Source organism: Mastigoproctus giganteus, chromosome 11 (assembly GCF_048544385.1).
Source record: "Mastigoproctus giganteus isolate SK-2022 chromosome 11, ASM4854438v1, whole genome shotgun sequence".
Lineage (NCBI taxonomy): Eukaryota > Metazoa > Arthropoda > Arachnida > Uropygi > Thelyphonidae > Mastigoproctus > Mastigoproctus giganteus.
The window spans coordinates 125,322,975-125,346,446 of record NC_143585.1 but is presented as its reverse complement, the minus strand read 5'-3'; the positions used below and the strand labels follow the sequence as shown (position 1 = coordinate 125,346,446).

Here is a 23,472-nt window from a genome sequence, read left to right as displayed (position 1 = left end):
TATAATGATCTGAAGAAAGCTCACCTTAAAAAAAAAAAAAAAAATGTGGAACCATTTAAAGCTAGTAAGGGCTGGTAAGATAGATTTAAAATCCAGGGAGAAGCCACAAGTGCAGGTAAAGAAGGAGCAGAAATTTTCAAAAAAGAACTAAAAATTATTGAAGAGTGGTGTTAAACTTCTCAACAAGTTTTTAACATAAGGTATAAGGTATGTTAGTGTCTAACGGCTCCTGGGATTTCTCCCATCTCCGCGGGTGTACATTGTATCGGGGCCAGAAATTTGAAGTGTGTGGGGGTCATGTGCTGTATATTGTGTTGTGCCCTTTGTTCCTCCGGTCTATTAGCCGCCGAGCCCCTAGTGGGACCCGACGTTACCACACCATGCCACGGGGAGGCTGACCGGGTGTACCACTGTAGCTAGAGTACTCTGGCGGGTCCTGCCACCTACTTTCCTGGGATTTCAGTGGCTAGGACCAGATTTAAGAATGAGATGATCGCTGTTTCTTGAGCAACGGTTGTAATTTTAACAGAGCGTAGGGTTGTTCGCTGATAACTTGTTCTAGGGCCAAATAGGTCGGGCAGTAATTTTGATGTTTTTAGATTTAGACCTGTGGGGGCATGAGTGTGTGTGTATATAAAAATATATATACACACACACCCACACACAAATATATATATATATATATAAACTAAAAAAAAAAAAAAAAAAAAAAACGTTGTGCAAGAGAAAAGTAAGGGAGGAAGGCAAAAAGACTGGAGGGTAGGAAACAGAAGAAAGGGGCCAATAGGGAAGATGGCCCCTGATGACAGTGTGGCATGCCCAACGCCTCACCAGAGAGAAGAGTGGGGTGGCGGGTGGACGAAAACCACCTCCCCACAAAAAAAAAATAAATAAAAATAAAAAATAATAATAATAAATAAAAAAAAAAAAAAAAAAAATCATTCTGTAAGAGAAAAATAAGGGGGGGGGAGTAAAGAACGGATGGCAGGAAACAGAAGAAAGCCGGGAGAAAAAAAAAAAAAAAAAAAAATGAGAGAGAGATATACCCCGCAAGTTCAGGGTAGGTACAGCTAGCACGGCCAGTCAGTTGGAGCCGACAACTTGCTGGAAATCCAGCAGTGTGAGTGCTGCTATGGTGGATGGGTCATGTTCAGTAAGGTCTAGTTCAGGTGCCGTCATTGGGACTCCATTTGGTGAGTCTTTGTCGCATCCAGACTGAAGGCTGGTCCAGTAGTCCATCAGAACGAACAGTGGGGGTGGTCAAAACCGGGAGTCCAAGATTAATGGTCAAGTCCAGGGATCGATGCTAGGCCTCTTCTTGATGAGATGTGTCACGTCTGGTCGAGAAAAGTTTGTCCAGGAATCAATGATGAGGAATTTGTCAAAGTATGTGTGGACCCTGTCTTTGATTGCACTGCTGGTCAAGTCTTGTGCAAGTTGGTCCAAGGCATTAGCATTCATGGCTCAATGATGAATAGCAACAATTGGCAGTCATAGTTGTTATGACCTATTGATTCGGATACTAAGGTGGTGGTAGTGCTTTCTGCCTGGTAAATAAGTCCATTGCAAATTGAGTCAGAGCTCGGTAAGTTTCTTCATTCTGTAGGGTGAGGTGTTCTTGATTTTGGTAGTTGAAGCGTAGTTTTGTTATTAGGATCCTCCTGAAGTCCTCGTAGATTTCACAGCTGTGGGCAAGGTGCTCCCACGTCTGATCCTCTCCACAGTGGCAACGGGGTGAGTCTGAAATTCTGAAGTCATGTAGTTTTTTCTGGAAGGAGCCATGTCCAGTGAGGAGGTAGGTAGCATAGAGTCCTGGTGAAAACCAGACAGGTGTGAGGGGGTAGAAGGCCCTGACATCAGGGAGGAATCTTTTGGTGACAGCGCCTTTAGTTGATGTCTGCCATCTTTCTTGCCAGGTGTCTGTTAGATGTTCATTAAGTCTCATCTTTTCAGCGTTTCTATTATTTGCTGGGTCAGTGGTGAAACCTGCACAAGTAACTGCTCTTCCTTTGGCTATTTGGTAGAGCAACCCATGACGAACAATCTCCAGGTCCAGTGGAAGAGATCCAGTGAGGACCTGTAGCGCATGGGTGCTGACAGTGCGACAAGCACGCGAGGACAGAAGGAGAAGAGAGCGCTGGATAGTTCCTAGGCGCGATCTGTTTACTACGGTATTGGCCTTCTTGTACCAGACTCCAGAAGCATAGGTGATAACCGGGATGAAAACTGCCTTATAGAAGAGTGACAGCGTTCTCTTCTTTAAGCCCCAGTCCTTCCGGGCAACTCTTGAGACTTGGGCAGCATACTTCCTGATCTTAATCCTGAGTTGGTCTAGATGAGGAGTGAAGGAAAGGTTTTTGTCTAAGATCAAACCTAGATATTTAAGCTCTGTTTTTAGTTTTACTGTAACACCATTGACCTTGATTTGGGGTGGTCTTCTCAAATCAAGGGTGCCTTTTAGTAGGATCGAATTGGTTTTCTCTGGGGAGATCTTTAGGTTGTTATGCTCTGCCCAAGCTTGAAGGGTGGAGATGGCCTGGTTGGCAGTTGCTTCTAGTTGGGTTCTGTTATTGGCAGAAAAGAGCATGACCAGGTCATCTGCTTAGGCCTGGGTTTGTACATTGTTGAGTTTGGTGTTCAGGAAATCATCCAGCACCAGATTCCAGAGGAGAGGCCCCAGGACAGATCCCTGAGGGCATCCCCTGAAGACTGGTCTGGAGACACTGCAGTGGGGAGCAGACACGACAACTCGCCGGTCCTGGAGATAGGTCTTGATGCATCTATATAAGTTTTCTGGGACATGCGCTCTTCGGAGTCTGCCCAGGACGCTGGGCCACCAGAGGGAATCGAAGGCACCAGCAAAGTCAAAGGAGATTAGTAGAAAGTATTTGGAGTTGCAGTTGGTAGCAGCTTCAATGATTGTTTCCAGTGCATCAATCGTGGAGCGTCCTTTCCGGAAACCGTACTGCTTAGGTGAGGAGAGACCAGCGTCATTGTAGTGGGCTTCTATTCTATGGGAGATCATCCTTTCGAGAAGTTTGCTGAAGACTGGCAGCAGTGCAATGGGCCGGTAAGATTGTGGCAGATCATGTGGTTTGGTTGCATTCTTCAATATAAGTCTAAGGATTGCAGTCCTCCATTGTGTGGGGAAGAATCCTTGGTGGAGACAGTGGTTTAACAGGTTGAGTATTGTAGTGGGAATAAGTTCAATGGCCTTCTGGACGATTTCTGGATCGAGCATGTCTCTGCCCGGAGCCTTCTTGTTTCTGATTCTAGATGCAGCTAAGTTGAGCTCGGTTGTGGTGAAGGGTTCTTCAATTGCAGTTGTGTGATATGTTTCATTTTCCATGCAGAGCTGTTCCGGTGTGTGTGGGTCAGCAGGCTGCTGAAATGTAGCGTCTAAAATATTATTGATAGTATCTTGCCACGATCTGGTATACAGTCCGTTCGGTAATTTTGTGGTTGATACGACCTCGCCTCTGGGAAGCTTGTTAGTGGTCACTTTGTACACAATCCCCCAGGGATCGGCGTTCCCTTCAGTGCTTACCAGGGCTTCCCATGAGCGCCTTTTGCGCTGTTTTATTGTTGTGGTATACTGGTTCCTGGTCACTCGATATTGCTGCAGTAAAGCCTCTGTTTCTTCTGGAGGCCATGTTCTTCTTGCACGTTGATAGCGTTTTCGTCGGTAAATGACTTCGCGTCTAAGAGCCTGGAGTTCAGGTGACCACCAGGGGACAGCACCAGGTGTGAATCTCTTCTTTTTGATAGCCTTGTTTGCAGCATTACTGACGAGCTGTGTAATTGCACATTGATGCTGGTCTGGGCTGAGGCCGCTAGGATTGAAGCGGCTGGCTGCACTGGTCAATTCCTCCTTAAAAAGGTTCCAGTCAGCCTTATTCAGGGCATATCTTCTTTGTTGAGTTCGGTTGGTTGGTTGTGTGACTAGTGAACGGTGTAGTTGGAAGGTTAGTACCCTGTGGTCAGAGGTGGTCCAGTCCTCACGGACTGTCCAGGAAGCAAGGTGCTGAGCAATGGAGCTTGAGGCTAAGGTGATATCTATTGTAGCTTCCCACAGGGTACTGGAGAAAGTTGGCAGGCAGTTAGGTTTGTTTAGAATGACCAGGTTGCTGTTAGACAAGTAGTCCTCAAGACGTTGGCCATTTCTATTTCCTCTGTGATTTTGAGTTCGGCTGTGCCAGGCTGGGGACCTGCAGTTAACATCAGCCCCTATAATGAGTTTAGCATTTGGCATTTGTAGCTGGATGGTCTGTAGATATCGGGTGGCAGGAAGAATATCTTCCCCCGGTCGACAGTATATCGAAACTAAGTAGAATTGCCCCAGTGGTGAAATTACATGGGCGCACACAGCCCGGCTAGTACACAGATCAGTGATTTTGGTGACAGTCAGTTCGGGATTGCGAACGACGATCGCGGCCCAGGGTGTGTCACCATCAACCTGGACCACTTTAAATCTTAAGGGGTAGCCTTTTACCTCCTTGTTATGAGTGTATGGCTCCTGAAGCAGCAGCACATCTAAGTTCTCTTCATCTGCCTTTTTGACCAGTTGTGCAGCAACAGCCTTGGCCCTCTGAGCGTTATGTTGTGCTATTTTCACAGTGTGGGTATTTAGGTTTGGTCTGTTACTCCCCATATTCTATTCTTGATTGTTGAGCACTTCTGGCTTTGAGATAAACTGGGCAACTGCTGTCACGGAGCGAATGGTTGGCTGGCACTTTTAGGGCCTTGCAATTGGCACATGTGGGAGGTTGAGACTTTTTGGGACATGTAGCGTATTCATGCCCCATTTCGGCACAGTGGCCACAGGTTTTTAACATAGACGAAACAGGACTTTTTTGGAAACGAATGTCTAAAAGAAGTTTCATATCGAAAGAAGAACAAAAACATGCCATGCTTCAAAGCGGCGAAGGATTGGTTGGCTTTATTGTTGGGTGGGTGGTAACGCTGCTGAGATTTTAAAGTAAAACCCCTTTTAGTTTACTAGGAAGACGGCCCAAGTACAACTCAAAATCGACCAAAGTTACGAAAACTCAACAGCCCAGGGCCATCGGATTAATAAATTCATGATTTTAATTGGCATTTTAAGTTTAATTTTGATATGTAATGTAGTTACTTACCACATAATTATATGCATATGTAATGGAGAATATTTATGTACAAATTTTTAATATCAAATTTTTTGACCGACATTTGTGCGTCATTTCGCTACCATTTATTATTGATTAGAAAATATCCTATGGCATAGACGCGACTCACAAATACATATGTTACATTATGAGAATGCGGTGCTCGCTTAGCGCTTTGTTTTTCGGGAACAAATTATCAGTTAAGTGGGGGTCACCTGTATTTTAAAAGACCGAATGCACCAGGCATAATATGTTATGGGTTGAGATTAACTATATAATATTGGTGTAAATACACCATAGTTATACCCATAAATTTAACTACATAAGTAGTGTAATCAAACGATGCCATTACACTACTTATGTAGTTAAATTTATGGGTAAATCTATGATGTATTTACACCAATATTATATTGTTAATCTGAACTCATAACATTATGCCTTGTGCATTTAGTCTTTAAAATATTATCATTATCTTCACCATTTGGCATCTCTCATATTGTGGAATTAACTTCACAACCATGATGGTATGTCTGTATTATCAGGGTACCTGCTTGCCCACCGATGAGTGAGCCAACAAGCTCCGAAATGTGTCTGGGTGGTAGTGCCCACTGAGAATAAATAATAGTAGTCTCCTCTACTAGAAAAGCATTATTTATTCGAAGTAGTGCAATACCTGGTATCTCGTTGTGAAGGTAGCCACAATATGAGATATAATCAAACGATGCCGTTACACTACTTTTGTAGTTAAAATTATGGGTAAACTATGGTGTATTTACATCAGTATTATATAGATCATTTACGATGTATCAGAAATTTTGAAATTATCATGTCCACTCGCAGTTGACACCTTCAAATATAATAGCTGGATTTCCTTTTAATTATAACTTTAAATATGGACCATAAAACACGGATTACGGACTCCCACTTGAGAAATATTGCCCTTGATTAATGTTCTGCTATTAGTGGAACATTCTTTTTTGAAAGAAATTGTTTGTATCTGTACTACTGGAACAGATATAAATCAAACCTTTATTGAAATTTTTATTGTGTTTCTTCCCTTGGTGTATTAATATGATTATATGAATTACCTTTCTCTTTTCTTTATTCTTGGCTTTGGATTATTTTAATACTTTTGTAATTTTAAAATATTTTTCATATTCTTTCAGCAAGTGGACACTCTTAGCCTGCTTAGTATTCAGCCTGGTTTGGTTGCAAAGGGTATAGTAGAGGAGGTAAGATCTCTTGCCTCAGTTTTTTAATATAAAATTTTATTAATCTTTTTTATTTTTCTTTTTTCTTTTTTTTTTTTTTTTTCAGTTTTAATTAATTTCTCATGTCAGCAGTATAGCATATTGGCTTTCATCTACAAGAAAATCTGAATAGATGGCATTTTTATCACATTATTTATAAATATTTGGTTTCATTATAATTTTTATTTTAGTTATTTTTTCTATTTTTACAGTACTCTTTTAGATTATACTGAACACCCATAATAGCTGCTAAATGCTCCATGAACATCTTATTCTGGCTTTTTTTTGTAAACTTTTTGACTGATTTTAAGAGAAATTTTAGTGCTTTAGTATAACACAGGGCTCTAATGGTTTTGGAGCCTGGCTAATTATATCGTGTAGTCTTGGTAATTCAGTACAGTGTACTTCATTGTTTTGCTTATTTTGTAATTTTTTTCCCCTAAATCTGTCCTTTGCATTCTTAGATTTTTTGTATTAATTTTTTCTCCTTTCACTTCATAATTCTTCACTTGTTCAGGCTAATTCTTCACTTGTTAAAACTTTATAGCAGATATACCATAATCTTGAAACTATGAATTCCAGAGAACATGGAATAAAAGAATTATGCCAATGACATAGAAAATTTTACTTCAGCAAAATGACTCAAAGCTGAAGAGAGATCAGGTCCAACATCTTGATACCTGATGTACATTCCACCAAGTGATAAGCCCATAGTAAAAAAATTGCCTTTCTTCATCCAAAAAGGCTTGGCAGGACAAGCAGGCTCACTCAAATTGGTCAAATGGCTTCATTCTGTTGATATCCTTGTTGAAACCAAAAGTAACAAGCACTCAGAACAGCTCCTCTGAGTAATATCTATTTGAGGAATACTGATTATAGTAACGGCCCACAAGAGGCTGAACTCATCCTAAGGCATAATCTTGGAATGGGATCTGCTAGAAGTGTAGGAGGCAGATATCGGTTCATAACTAAAAAAGCCATGGAGAGACAAATACAAAATGATATTTGTACATAAGGATAGGAATCTCATATACCTACTAGAAACCTCATCCTTACCTTTAATTCACTGGCATCTCCTAATCAATCAAAGCTAACTGTCTTAGCATGTCCATTTGTACCAAACCCTTTAAGGTGCTTTAAGTGTCAGAAATATAAACACTCACAATTGGCGGGTCATGATGCCCTTGCATGTGCTCGATATGGGGCAAAGGACCACAAAACAGCATTGCATTCAGCTTCAAAACCCACCTATATTAACTGCTAAGGAGAACACTCTGCATACTTACGAGCATGAAACCTCTAAATACAAATAAACCTCGAACATATTCAGAAGGTAGCAGGAAGATATTCTATTGAAACTCGAACAGAAACGACTATCCCACCTAAAGAGTCATTTACTGCCATTGCACACTACTTTGCTAAGATCAATAAAACCTGCACAGAAAGTCCAATCTGCTATCATGCCTATATCTTTACCCTAATGCTCCCCCACTAATATAAGAATGTGTTACAGAATTATCTGGTACTGCCTTTACCTCAACATCAATTATTTTCTTGAAAAGAAAGAAATGAAAGAAAGGGGGGGGGACCTAGAAATCACCTTGACCGTGTACTTAGAATGGTTGTTTGTAAGAAAAATATCAAGAGCGTTGGCTACGTGGTTATCTGGTATAGAATTGTCTGGTATTCTGGTAGACAAATGAACAATCTGTGTGAGGCTATCAGTAATTGCAAAAGCCTCTGCATCTCGAACAGATGGGTCTGTGTGACTAGAAAATTAAAGCCAGCTGGAGTTGTCAACATTAAAATCACCAAGGAAAGTTACGTCATTGTTAGCAAAGTTATTATTAGCCATATGGTGCATGAGAGAGAGAGAGAATCAGAAGTACAGAAGTAGAAGGGAATCACCAAGAAAGAGAAGAATGATGATATCTTGCTCAGGACCCTGGGTTTGCCAAGCCCATACTCACCAGTTGTGAGCCCCTGGGGTTGGACTGGAGAAAGTAAAGTTTTCAAGTAGAGGAAGTCAAAGTGGTGGAACTTGATAGCTAATAAACTAGACAAACTTTTAGAGGGAATGGATATGTGAAATGTTTTTTTTTTTTTTTTTTGGCTGATGCTACATAAGCTTGCTTTCTTGCATCACATGCCTCTACTACTACTATTCCAAGTGATCAGTGGAGTTGGGAAAATGATCGAGGCAACAGATGAATTTGACAGAATGTGATAGAGAGAGAGAGAGAGAGAGAGAGAGAGAGAGAGAGAGAGAGAGAGAGATTTCAAGCCAGAGATAGAAAAGGTGAGATTCCAAACTACTGAGGCTCTGACAGGAAGTACAGAGCAGATATACGCACAAGTACCACCTTTGAAGCAAAAAGAAATCTTACAGCAATTAATTAGGACAACTGAGATCAGCAGTGGTTGAATCAACTGATAATTGGGATTCTGTCAGAAAAAAAAGTACTTACAGTTTGGCAGACCATAAGTACTTTTTTTATGGAAAGGGTATCGTTGAGATTGAAACTGAGACCACTTATTGAACAGGGTGACTGAAATGGCTTATAACATCTGGCAGAGTTTAACATTACTGCTGTCTGTCAAGAGTCTGTCTTTGATGCAGTGGCATAAAGAGTTGCAATTACAATTCCCAAAACATTTACTTGGTTTCCATTTCCCAAACTTTGATGGGGCGCAGATGCTCAGCATCCAAAAAGGCTCAAAACAAAGCTTGGGAATATTTGGAAGATATCCAACTACATCTTGAAATGTGCACATGCTAATGCATGCTGTATTTGCCACCAAAGCCAAAAGGAATTGTGTAGCTGCTTTACATCCATTCTCACTCAGTTGACCAGCACTAAGGTTCTCTGCAAAAAAATCCTTAAAATAAAGGAAAATACACGTTATGCCCTTTATCGGTCCTGGAGCATAATATATGTGTTATTGCAAATGCAGTTGCAATAGCCAGTGCTTTGGGAAGATTTTTTTCTACTATCTGTTCTGTGTTTTCTTACCTCCTCAGAGTTCCTGTTCCTAACAGAGAAAAATGAAAAGCAAGCAATTAACTATTAATATAAGGACTTTCATCCATTCTCACAAATGGGTTTTTACCACAGAAGAGTCAAAATGAACTCTAATGCTTACCAAGGCAAGGGCTCTTTGACCAGATCTCATACATTATGAAATGATAAAGCATTTGTCAGCAAAATCCCTGGACGACCTGCTCATTTTGTGTAATGGAATCTTTCTAGAGGAGAAGTTTCAACATTTGTGTCATAAGGCAGTCATCCTTGCCTTACCTAAGCAAGGAAAAGATCCTCAAGTCCGAACTTACTTCTGTCCTGTCACTAATTATTTGTGCAAAATCCTGGAGGGAATGCCTGTCTTTTGTGATACCTGGAGGCAAATGGCATTCCTTTCCAGAGTGCAGTGCAGCATCCAAAAGAACAGGTCCACTTTGTACCATTTAATTAGGTTGGAAACATACATTTTTTGCCCTCAAAGGGCAAAAAAGAACAGCTTCCTGCAACATGAAGTTTCACTGATTTATTTAAATTCTGTAATATATTGTAAATTTAAATTTTGTAATCTTTCAAAAATTCAAATTTTTCTTTAATAATGGTTGCTACAAGATCCACTTACAGTATGAAGTCCAAGGATATCGTGACCCATATGGAAATGCCTGTGGGCAGTTCCAGTGTGAGTCACGAGTTTGCCATTTGTGTAACCTGTGGCTTGTTTTCTAAGGTTCATCTAGTGGACAAACCTAGCTCACTGACCATTCTTTTCTTTGCATCTGATGTAAGGATTGTACTAATCTCAAATCAGAACTTGGTTCATTACGAGAAGAATATATGGCCAGCAGGCCTATGGCTCCTCGATATAACACAGAATTGGAATGTTCCTCTTCACAATAGGCAACAGGTAAAAAATTACTCTGATCCACTGTGGACCCCCCCTTTCCTCAACTGATGTGTGATACATATTTTCTTGAATGGGGAAAGAACTGTCTACTGACTCTAAATGTGCAACAACTCCATGCTAGCCATATTCAAAAGTATGCTGACTTCCTACCGATATATATGGATGGTTCCAAATCTTATTCAACTGCTGGAGCAGCAGCCATGTTTCCCTCTGCTATCATATCAGCTTCTCTTCCACCTGAATACAGCAGCTTTTCAGCAGAACTATATGCAATACAATTAGCCCTAGAAATTTTGACTCTTCATCTGCAAAATATTTAGTTTACACCGACTCTCTCAGCACAATTAGTGCAATGCAGAATCCCTCTCATAATCCCTTTCATTTCTGAGCTGAAATGAAATTGAGCTGGCTTTATATTAATTATTTTTTAACATTCCTATGAATAGGCGCACTATAGCCACAGTAGCTTGTGCATCATTAAACACCCATACTACACACATACGAGAAGAATTTGAGCCACTGAAGAAACGATTGCTTGCTGTAGAAACAAGTGTAACTGGGAGCTCCTCGGGGACACTAGCATCTCATGACCTGTCAATCGATGCACTCCTGATTTGGGTCCCAGATAAGAATAGTCAAGTGCATACGGCTCATGTTGAAGGTGATCTGGTTTTATATGGAGACTATTGTCACTGAAACAAGTAATATTTTTTGTAATAAAGAGATCATTATTATTCGTGCAAGGACTACTGATATTGAATGAACATGATCTGACCATTTATTCGATAAATATAGGACTGTACTGAAAAAATGCTCCAACTTAGGTCAGAATGTGTATGTATCTGCAATTCTGCCTAGACATAGGTGGGATTGTATGCTGAAAGCCTTGTGGATTAACTCAAGTTGACTGAATCTGCACGGCTCTGGGGTGGGATTTTTATCAGGATTGTCCACACTTGTACGTAGAAGGAATCGGTTTTGTAGAGATGGTATTCATTTGAACAAAGGTGTGCAAGATGTTTTGCCAGTATCATTGAGGATACCTTAAGGGTTCATGAAGACTGCTTGCTGGGGGGGGGAGGTAATATAATCTGCATTTATCTGATAATATAAGTCAAATTAATGCTTTCACTCACCTCAAGTTTTCTTCTTTGTTGCCACAACAATCGATGTTAGCAAGATGTTCTGAGGATAGCAGTGTTTCAGATGAGCAGAATGAGAACGATAAGGAAAGAAGCCTAAATAACTTCAGGGTCTCTGTCAGGGTTGTAAACTATAGAAGAATATTTAGTCTTAACTATGTCTACAGTAATGTCAGGAGCATTGTCAATAAAATCACTGAATTTGAACTCCTGCTGACCTAATAGAACTAAGAGAAATGTGGTATCTCCTAGAAATTAGGGACAACGAATTCCACTTTGCTATGTATAATTTATTTAGGGAAGATAGAAAGGGTGGTGGTGGTGGTGTCATGCTTCTTATCAAAAGCAGTCTGATTGCAAAAAGAGCTTTGACATTGTATCAACGTTGAGTCTGACATTACATCTTCCAGCATAGAATGTGTGTGGTGGTGTGAGTAGAAGGAAGCAAAGGTATAACGAGAGTGAGAATAATCTACAAACCAGAAGATTGTGAAGAGTATGATGAGAGTCTTTACATGAAAATGGAGTGGGCAAGCAAGTGCAAAAGCCTTATTATAGGTTACTTCAATCTGCCCCAGATTGATTGAAATAAGTGAGAGGGACACTTACCTTGGGGAAAAATTTTTCTAAATAAACTAGATGATTACTATTTGTACCAGCATGTTCAGAGATAATGCTAGGGGTGTGAATATTCTTGACCTCATTATTACTCATGAATTTGATGACATCACAGGGTTTGAATTATGGGAACCACTGTTAGGTAGTTATCACTCAGTTGTCAGTTAGAAGATGAAGAATGATGTTGCTGTAGTGAAAGGTAAAGACATGGATTTTAATTTCAGAAGAAGGGTTTTTAAGGCACTATCTGGCATCTATTAATTGGGTGGATTGCAGAGTGAGGGCAAATACACTTGAATTAAGGAATGCCTTTAAAGAAAAAATGACAAAGTCATGAATGCATACATACACACCCTTAAGAAAATATTGCAGGAGGAGGGTGCTGAAAAAGGATGAATGCAGAGCTGGCCATTCAAATAGTGCAGAAAAAGATAGCATGTCACAGTTGTTGAAAAGAGTTGTTGTTGAAAGAGTGTTGAAAAGTACTATAGTCTGCAACTGTTACAGGTTGATTTGTAATAGAACCACAGATAAGGTTAGAGAGGCTAAGGCTGTTCATGAGAAAGTACTGGTAAAGAGAGCAAAGAATGGGCTCAAGGAAGTTTTTGTGTATGTGGGTACAAGAGAAAAAAAGTGAATCAGATCGGACACTTGTGCACTGGGTGTGGAAAAGTGCCTGATGTTTTGTATGAATTTAACAGGAACTTTCCATCTGTTTTTACTAAAGAAAGACCCTTCATACTGAAAAGAGGCTGTGCAAGTGAGGCTCGGTCATATGAAATTAGTGATTTTGAAATTACACATGGCTGTTTATTAGAAGAACCCTCGAGCATAAAGGCAAGTAAGGCTCGCTACTGGAGTTGATGGTATATACCCAATAATTTTGAGGGAGACCGCCAGGGAGTGTATTGAATCATTGCAGTTAATGATGTGGGCATCTTTGGATGAATATATAAAGGAAGTTCTAAGAGTGAAGCTGGTAACTGGAGACCAGTAAGCAGGCCTGGCGCAAGGGATGTGCAAGTGAGGCACTTGCCACAGACACCGCCTAAAATAAGTGCTGCTAGATTCACTACTTCGTATATACGCGTGTTAAGATATTATATGAATTGGCACTGTGACAAGGTTTTGCCTCAGATGACACAAACACTAGTGCCATTTCTGCCAGTAAGTTTGACTTCAGTGGTAGAGAAAACCTTAGAAGCAGTGAGTAAGAGTGCAATCCAGGGACATTTAGATAGATGTGGCATTCTGAATAGCATACAGTGGTTTTGTTAAGGGCAAATCGTGTTTAGCTAACTTAGTAAGCCGTTTTGACATTGTTACTCATGAAATGGATGTAGGGAACAATTTCGACATAGTTTATTTAGATTTTAGCAATGCATTTGACTCAGTCCTTCATGAGAAGTTATTGTATAAGCTGGAACATGTTGGGATTGCTGGGTGGTTGCAGTGCAGAAGGCAGAAGGTTGTGATTAATGGATATTCTTCAGATTGGTGTAAAGTCAGAAGTGGGGGCCCCCTCCCAAGGATCTGTTCTTGGACCACTGTTGTTTCTCATTTTCATATACGATGGGATAGAAGGTTTGATATCAAAATTTGCAGACAATAAATATTGGTAGAGCAGTTAAGGATCAGGAGCAAGCAGCACTCCTTCAGAATGACTTGGAACAGGCTGCAAGAATAGTCAGAAAAGTGGCAGCTGTGATTTAATGCAGCAAAATGCAATGTCTTACACTTGGGGAATAGCAATCCCAAAATAAATTATACACTTCGTGAACCTGAATTAAAAACAGTAGAGGTAGAAAGGGATGATTGGGAGTCATAATATGGACAGATATGAAGAATTTTCTGAGCAGTATAAACAGGGAGCTAGGGAAGCCCTTGAATTCTGTCAAACATTATGCTGAAGATTTATCAAACATGCTGTACAGATATTGAGGTCACACTGTATAAGGCAGTTGTAAAACCACATTTGGAGTAATGTGTTCAAGTATGCACACATCATCTGAAAAAAGACATTGAGCTTCTTGAAAGGGTCTCAAGACTGGCAACTGTGATGATGAGATCAGCAAAGGGCGACTATATGAGGAAAAACACTAATTATGTGGGCTACGGAGCTTTAATGGCCTCCGTAGCCGAGTGGTCAGGAGCGGGAGTGCAGTAGCACATGTTCCTTGAGTAGACTGGGATTTAAGCCCCTGACTGCTGAGTACGGTCGATCTGCCAACCCGCACTGGACCAGCGTGGCAGATTATGGTCCATTTCCCTCAGCATGAATTGTTGAGGAGGAGGCTTCCATCCTGCAGTGGGTTGATAATGGCTGCACTTTACCTTTTTTTTTTTTTTACCTTTACAGAGCTTTATAACCAGGCACCTTAAAGATGGCCTGATTAAGGTTTATAAGGCTTTGAGAGGGGTTAGTAAAATGATTGGAGGCAGAATTTTCACTGTTATAGAACATTCGACTGTTGGCATTCGTGGTGAGCAGACATATTTTGGTGCTCTTAGTGATTAGAGGCGATTAGTGGAGTAGATTAGAATTAGTGGTTTGAATATTGCTTTTAAGTAATTTATTTAGTATATTGTCAAGTTTGTTTTGATATAAATTTTTTATACCTGTAACTGTCGAAACTATTGATATCAAGTGCACACAAACTAATAATTTGTATCCTGTGATAGTCTAATGGTTTTGGCACTAGTTGCTCATTTGGAGAGGTGTGGGTTCAATTCCTGTAGATGACTGAAGGAAATTCTAAACTCCACTGCAGTTGAGGTTGTAGTTTGCTAATCTCAGGCAGAAGTAGCAGGGGTTTTCCCTTCATTAGTTATTCCAGATTTTACAGCCCGCACAACATGCAAATTGGCCCATTAACACACACACTTGTACCCGCATGATGCACCATGGTGTAATATGGTCTAAATTGCTGATGCACCAAACCTAAAAATGTAAAAAAATGAACATCTGATGATTTGTTGGATTTATTATTTACTGAATGTGTGATATCTTTCTTATTTCTTTTTTGTGATGGAAACTGAAGTAAAAAAAAAATGTCAGTGATAAATCCTTTCTTTTTTTTTTTTTTTTTTTGGATGAATGGCTCCATTGGCTTTAAAATTCTTTTTTTTCTTTCTTTTTTTTTTTTTTAATTCATACCTTAACAACAGTTGTTACAAGATTCATATTTGAATACTAATAATTGATTGAATACCGTGATAATCGATCTGTCAGCCAATTGCAATGCTTTCTCAAGTAAGCAAACCCATTCAAAAGGAGTTTTGAATTTGAAATTGAACTTATGATGTGACTACCCAACCAAAACTTGATGCCAGTTTGTCTGGTTTGCCATGAACTGTGTAAATTGGCAGCTAATTTGATGGAAACATTGGTTCTTAATATTCTATCATCTGGAATGGTAAAATATATGTGGTGTAGTAACAGGCTGGTATGTGGCATTTTTGCCAACAGGAGGCAAATTAGGTAAGAAATAATGATAGAAATTGACTCTTTTGCCCTTGGGATCTAACAGTTCAGAGTGTTGAAATAAATACAGTCCATTCCGGTTATTTGGGATACATTGGGACTAGTGCATTTTGGCCCGATTAAGCGGCTGCCCCAATTATCCGAAGTTTCACGTAAATAGTTAAAAATACAACGTACCCCCCCTTTACAATTGGTTCTCTGTACAATGAAATCACGTTACGATGGTGACTCCATCGTAATGTGATTTGATAGGTAGCATAGTAAAGTACCATTCACTATACGATGGGCAGTAAGCGCCGGTCATTGTGATCACGTTTGTGAATTGAATTTTAATTCTATTAAACAGCGATTCTAATTAGCGAAAATAGGAGGAATATTATCCACAGGCTATAAAAGCAAAGATATATTAAGCACAAATTTACCTTTATTACCTTACCAATTAAAAAATTAAATGATCAAATATACGTCATAATCGGAATAAATAATACATTCTGTAATATGTATATACGAACTAGTTGACATTTCTGTTCACTGACATTTGTGGGCGGGGGGAGGTTAAAATTTAAAACAGTAAAAAGATAAGCAATCAGTAGCAGAGAACACGGCACACACACAAATTGCAAGTAACACAATACGCGTAAGTGAGAACCGAGTAACGAGTTACAAAGCTTTAAAAATAGGAATGAAGAGAAGATCTGAAAATTAATTTTTTTATATGATTGAAGATTTCATGGAAGTATAAACACATTTCACCATAATAACCCACAGAATTCCAGTTGTTGGTATTATCGCAAATTCAGTAAGATCGAGTTTACTGTCCTTTTATGATAGATTTCACTAACAGAAAAGCCCAATAAACAGGTGACTGCTAATTGTTTTTATTGTTTTATAGTTGTGACTTCCAGAATTTCGACAGAACCACGTGGTACCGTCGGAGACAATCGTAGGGTAATCTCCAGTGCTGCGGTCTCCTGCCCCGATTAAACGGCATGCTGTCCCAATTAAGCGAAGTAAACCCTGGCTATTCTCGATTGGTTTCTGTTTTTTAAGATTTGCCCCGATTAACTGGTGGCCAAAATAACCGGAATCCACTGTATTAACAGATAAGTGGAAAGTATGCGAATGAAGATATGTGAAGATTTCCTGATAACCAGTGTATATAGCTTGTACTCAGGTTATCTGGGAGTGCAATTTCCAGCCCATGCTAGTGATGGCCCCGGATATTGTAATTTTGTTGATCAGGAAATGGGCATATATGTTTTGACAAGTTTTGCTACTGTGTGAGTGACTAGCTCACAAGTTCCATTCAATATCTGGATGTGTTGTTTGTTGTTATTTGGTTTTTAGGAGCATTAGCAACTAAGGCCATATTGCTCCGGGAATATACAGTGGTCATTCCCTGACCTTTCCGCATCCTCCGTATTTGGCGGTGACGGGATCAAACCCCGGTCTAATCATGAAGCGTGTGTTACGCAATGCTGCTCCTTCCCACCTGGCTATGTAGGTGCCTCAATATCTGGAAAGTTAAAATTTTCCATTAATGGAAATGTTTCAACGCTTCCCTTAACACTGTATATCAATAAAAACTACTTGCAGTTGGCTTTCCACCTTGAAGTTCCTCTTAAAAAACATGATCTTGCATTAATTGTTGGAGCACCAAGTAGTGCACGACTTTCAAATGATAGAAAAAATGCACTACCATTCAACTCATTGTTAAGGCAAAGATTTTATTCTTTTGAGCATTATATTAGCACAAAGAAGCTTGAAATTGTGTCTGTTCATAATTCAAATATTACTTGCTTTTAGATTGTGTAGTTATTTAATAAATGGGAAAATATTGTTTATCTGCAAGTACACTGGATCCTACCCTTGAACATTATATGACATAACATCCTACACAGCAGAATGCACTTGTCACATAGGAAGTTGCTATAAGTCGGTGACACTATTTTCAAGGAAACTGGAAATATATTTTGTAAAAAGGGTAGGTAGAACAGGACCACATTAAGGGGTGCAAGAATATCTACTGATTCTATCAAAGTAGTGTTTGGTGGGTTGGAAAACTGCTAGCTGCTATAGACAGACTAACAGATTAACAGCTGCCTCAGGCAGAAGTAAAAGTGATTCTTGTACTGCTTCTATTGGGACATGCAGCAGCCTGGTAATCAAGGAGTGAGGAATTACAAAGCCTCCTAGAAGACAAGCCAGTGTATGTGCTCGTGAGACAAGCACCTCCATGGATTGTATTAGGGGTTACCCAGAGTAGCAACCAGTTCATATAACAACATCATATGTGGCAGAATACACTGGTCCCACAGGAAGCAGCGATAAGTGCAAAACTATTGTCAAAGAAAATAATTTTTTTTTATAAAAAGGCTATGTGGAAGAGTGATTAGTATAAACTGAATTTGAAGGTCTGCCATTTAGGTAATCAAATGTGAACATTGTAGAGGTATCAGAGACACGATGCTACTCAGACATAAGGGATGTGGAATATGAATATGATGGATATAAAATGGATTTTCTGTGTGTGCATGCGTGCATCTGCACACCCAGAGCCTGATTCTAGTGACCCCACCACATGCTTGCGAAGATACCGTGCCCTCCACAGGTACAGACATATTCAACACTATACTGTTCAGTATAGTGTTGAATATGTTTGTGAAATGTAATGATAGGTTATGTTGTTTGTGTTGAATGATTGGTCTCTTAGCCCAGTAAGAACCAAAAAATCCCATGGAGGCAGGTTATCTGCTATCATTGTGAATGCTAGTGCTGATAAAGGATCCTCCCCAGTGTTTACCAGTGACAAAGTCATTAGAAAACAAAGTGCTAAGAAAAATGAAATCCATACCAAAGAAAGTCATAAAACCTAAAATGAAAAGTCAAAACCAAATATCAGTGGAAATGCCATTGCAGTCTCACTTATAATTCAGTACCATCCTAATTCATCAAATTCATAGCACTGCTTCCTGTTCTACTTTTCTAAATCCTTTAGTCATAAATTCCATACTCTACTGAAAAGTACAATTAGCTATAATTGCACTAATCTATAGTGCAATCCATGCTTTTAAATTGTGGAGCAATTCCACGTACCTGTACTCTTGTACATTAAAGTCTACCACATAGCTGTTGTGGCACCCATGGAGGCTGCTGTAGCCTCTGTTCAATCATAAACACTCTTCATTCACAATGACATCTACTCAGGCATAAGAATTTCTATATGGCAATAGAAAGCAAATGAGAGTAGCAACCAGAATTAACATTGAAGGTTCAGTTTATAAGTGATTTATGCAGTACTTAACTAGTGTAGGTATATGTGGTGCTGAAATGAGCTTATCTTGTAAGAAGCTAGCTGAATGTGTTAGGAATACCATTCTAGACTCTAACGGTTTACCAGTATCTCTACTTCTATTTCTTACCTTTTACTCTGATTATGGTTTTCCAGGCACCGTTTATAATAAATCATCTTCTACTATATACAGGTAGCCCTCGATTTACTTCGTGGTTAGGTTCCTGGGGAGACAAGCACAAATGGAACCCTTTATATAATGGAGTCAATCGGAAATCACAGGGTTAGTTTCTGGGCACCAAAAATTTTACCTAACACTTTGCATCGATTGTTTTATTTTATTAGCATTCTTCATAGTTGTAGTAATAGTCAATGGAGGCATATTCATAGCCCTACACACATTAGGGCGGCTTTCACCAGATTCCATCCTCTGAATATTGCACTAGGATTCAGTGAACTTCTTTTACCAGACATGGCATCTTTTTATTCTATTAAATTAAAAACTTCATAACAGACTGGCAAAAACTGCACACAGATATCATTATTATTATTATTTAATTTTTAATAGCACAATTAATAAAAAAATGTTAGCATAATAAATTTCCAACACTCGTAAATATCGTAAAAAACAACCAACTGAATGGTTCACAGCTTGGACCTTTACTATCCACATCCACGAGTGGTTACTTTGAGGGCAGGAATCTTTCTCGTCTCTGATATGGATGCGCTAATTATTTTTTTATTATTATTTTTTTTTTATGTGAACCCCAAACATGAGAGGTATTAGAACCTATAGTACTTAGTACCGTGCTTGGGTAAAGTGCATGGGTTGAAGGAGAAGTATGGGAGAGGGGGATGCCGGAAACTTTGCTCTAGAGACTAAACATGGGTTTCACCACTTCAAGCCTCCAATAAGCAAAGTGGTGGTATTTCACCGGCGATTGCCCCAGATTGTCATAAATCACATGAACAGTATGATGCCAATAAATTTTCTCTGATGATTTTAAACTTTCAGTTTTTAAAAAATTATGCAAAAAAAAAAAAAAAAAAAAAAAACCCAAAAATAAATAAATAAATAAAAAAATATTTAAAAATGGCGTTGCAGTTAGTGATTGGCACTATTGCGAATCGGCGCAAATCAGACCAGTGCAAAATGTGAGGGGTACCTGTGTCAACCAATAGAGCCAAGGTAAATGAAATCTTGTTTTTTATTGTTTAACTTTATTTTAACATTTCTAATTGGTTTGGTTTTTTTTTTTAGGAACATTAGCAACTAAGGCCATATTGCTCCGGGATATGCGGTGGTCATTCCCTGACCTTTCCGCATCCTCCGTATTTGGTGGTGACGGGCTCGAACCCCGGTCTAATCAAGAAGCATGTGCTACGCACTGCTGCTCCTTCCCACCTGGCTACGGAGGCGCCTAACATTTCTAATACATACATATGCAGAATAACTGTTTAAGTTGTCAATTATATGAAGTAAAAATGGTCTTGGAAAAAAAAAAAAACAACTTTCTATTTAATGGGCTTTTGGCTGTAATGGATACCTCCTTTTTCCTATTAGTCCATAAAAAAGGTTTTATTGTATGAGTTTCATTGCTATTCTACGAAAAAAAAAAAAAAAATAAAAATAAAACCAGTTATTTAAAAATAACAATTAGTATCACCTTTATGTTTAGCACTTGAATTTTAGTTTAGTTTGCTTATTAGCAGCACACTGGAGTTAAAATAAATAAACTTTAATGTGATAAATAAATACTAAAATAAAATAAGTAAGTAAAACACTAATTTAATAAACTGATATAATCAATAAAAGCATTAAAATACACTAAAATAAAAGTATTAAAATACAGTAGTTCAACCTCAGGTGCCTTTTCTTCAGCTTAAAAGATGTGCAGCATATTGGAATATAAATAATTTCATCATTATGAACACAAGGCATTTTCTTTGTTATGTTCCCAATACATTTTCTCTGTTATGTACAAAGCCTGCTTTCTAATGTCTTTCACTAGAATATATTATTTTATAAAACCTCTTGTCTTATAAACTAGACACTGTATACTCCTTGTTTACAATATCTCATTTATACAACAATATACACCAATGAGCCAAAACATTATGACCACCTACCTAATATGATGTTGGTCCTCCACGTGCAGCCAAAACAGCTCGTACCAGGCGAGGCATGGATGCTACAAGATTTTTAAATGTTTCTTGTGGTATCTGGTACCAACATATAACCAGCAGATTGTTTAACTCCTGTAAGGTCCGTGGTTGAGACGCCACAGATCAGAGTTGCTGTTCCTACACAAATCACAGATTCTCGATGGGATTGATGTCCGGAGAATTTGGAGGCCAAGGCAATACCTGGAAGTCTTCCTTGTGTTCTGTGAAATAGTCTGAAACAATCCGGGTGGTGTGGCATGGCGCATTATCCTGCTGAAAGATGGCACCGCCAGAGGGGAAGACCGTTGCCATGAAAGGGTGTACCTGGTCAGCAATGATGTTTAGGTAGGTGGTAGACGTCAGAGTTTCTGGCACATGGATGACTGGATCCAGGGTATCCCAGCAGAACATTGCCCAAAGCATGACACTGCCACCAATGGCTTGTTTTCGTCCCATGGTACATCCAGGTGCCATCACTTCCCCACGTGAACCGTGGTTATCATGGGCACTCGGAGCAGCCTGAAAATGGGGCTATTCAGCCCCATTTTCAGCAGGGTTCGATGTACCGTGTGTTGTGACACATTACTCCCGTCACTAGCATTCCAATTACCGGCTAGTTGCTCTTCTGTTGACATGTACCATCCAGGAGAGCCTTCTCTCATCTTGAGCATCAATGAGCAGCCGTGGTCATACAACATCTCGCCGGCAGTTCGTGGGTCCCTCCCCCCCTCGGACCACTTTTGGTAGATACTAACCATGACCGTGAGCACCCCACCAGCTGTGCCATTTCGGATATGCTCTGACCCAGTCATCTAGCCATTACAATTTAGCCTTTATCAAACTCGCTTAAGTCCGCTGCCTTTCCCATCTGAAGAACAAGAGCAACACTGATTAACGGAGCTCAGTATCAGGTGGTTTTTTTTTTACCGTGTCCCAACCCGTGCACACGCTGTAGTTCACCCGTAGTTGCTTCGATTTGCATAATGACTTGCTGGTCATATAATGTTTTGGCTCATCGGTGTATGCTTATAGTTCTTGTAGGTCTGAGTCTGCCTTATTGATCAATATTTGATTTGATTTTTTATGGCGCATTGGCAGCTAAGGCCATAATGCGCCAAGTCAACATATTGATCAATAATATTTACTTATATCTTTAATAAGGTGCTTCCTCTGATGTTGGGATTTTAAGCCTTACGGTCAATGTTGATTTTATTTGGTATTAAATGTTTTTGAAAAGCTGACCATTCAAAAATACTTTGAGAATGTGTGCTATAAATTCATAAGATTACATATTTAGTATATTTCTACAAGGCATGAAAAATAGTTATTTAACTTTACTCATGGTATACTGGATTCTGTCATCCACTTGCCTGTGATATTTGTTATCCAAATGGATCACATAATGCTCCGGAGGTTGATTATAAAGGTGAAAAGTACAGTTAAACATTGTGTGATGAGTTTCTTTAACCAGTATATTTCTTTCCCAGCATCATGCCTCTTTTTAAATTTGGAGCTCTCATTTATGTTACTTTGTTCAATTTTTTGTCGAAAGAATCAAGGAATAGTTGTGGGGAACAAAAGTGAAAAAGTGTGGATGTGAACATGTATACCTAAAGCAATAAAAACACACATGAAACTGTTTTATCCATTACCTTACTGAATCAACAGTTTACTGTTGTACTTCTGATGTCCTGATTTACAGTGATAATTAGTCATTTGTACAGTTGCATCAATTATGTAATTTCATATTTAAAAATTAACTCTTTACATTTTGGTTAATATCATAAATGCAATTTCTGCTCCACACAGTTCCAAATTACTATAGGATCTTTTGTGTTTGGGATTTTCATTTGAAAAAAAAAAAATAATAATAAATAATTAAAAATTAAAATTTTCAGATGTAGAAATTTATGAGTTATCTTTGTAGATGCGAAATTCGTGGTCAATATCATAAACAAACCTATATTCAAGAATAGTTTGATAATGTATAATGGATTGTGATATAACATTAATTACATTTTTTAGCTGTAATTATGGTTGACGTTGCTGGTAAGGAAATGGTAGAATTATTCACAGGAGGAATTGCTTCAGATGATTCTCCTGTGAGCTTGAGGTCTTAATGCTTGTACTGACTGTGGTACAATTTTTAGCTGCTGCAAATGTTGAAAATAAAATTGATCAAGGTCTTGTTGAAGTATATCCTACCACAAGTGTGAGAAAGTTGTCAGGCCATGTAAATGTTTAACCTACAAGCATATGGAGGACATTGCATGAACAACAATTTTATCCATTTTGTGGTATGCCTGTACAAGAATTCACGAATTGTTGCCACAAAAATTGAATAATCAAAAGTCTTGTTGGTGGCTTATTTTGCAATCATTTGTAATCCTCAGTTTTTCAGCTGTGTTATGTTTGCAGATGAATCATGTTTTTACAAGAAATTGAGTTCTTA

General features: G+C 39.0%; 1 protein-coding gene across 1 annotated transcript in view; it reads left to right on the top strand.

The window, feature by feature from the left end:
* Rrp5 (Ribosomal RNA Processing 5) overlaps positions 1-23,472 on the top strand; it is a 615,569-nt gene that overhangs the window by 91,696 nt on the left and 500,401 nt on the right. The window contains exon 7 of the mRNA XM_090384558.1: positions 6,311-6,376. Coding sequence (XP_090240684.1) covers positions 6,311-6,376 — 66 coding nt within the window. The remainder of the gene's footprint in view (positions 1-6,310; positions 6,377-23,472) is intronic.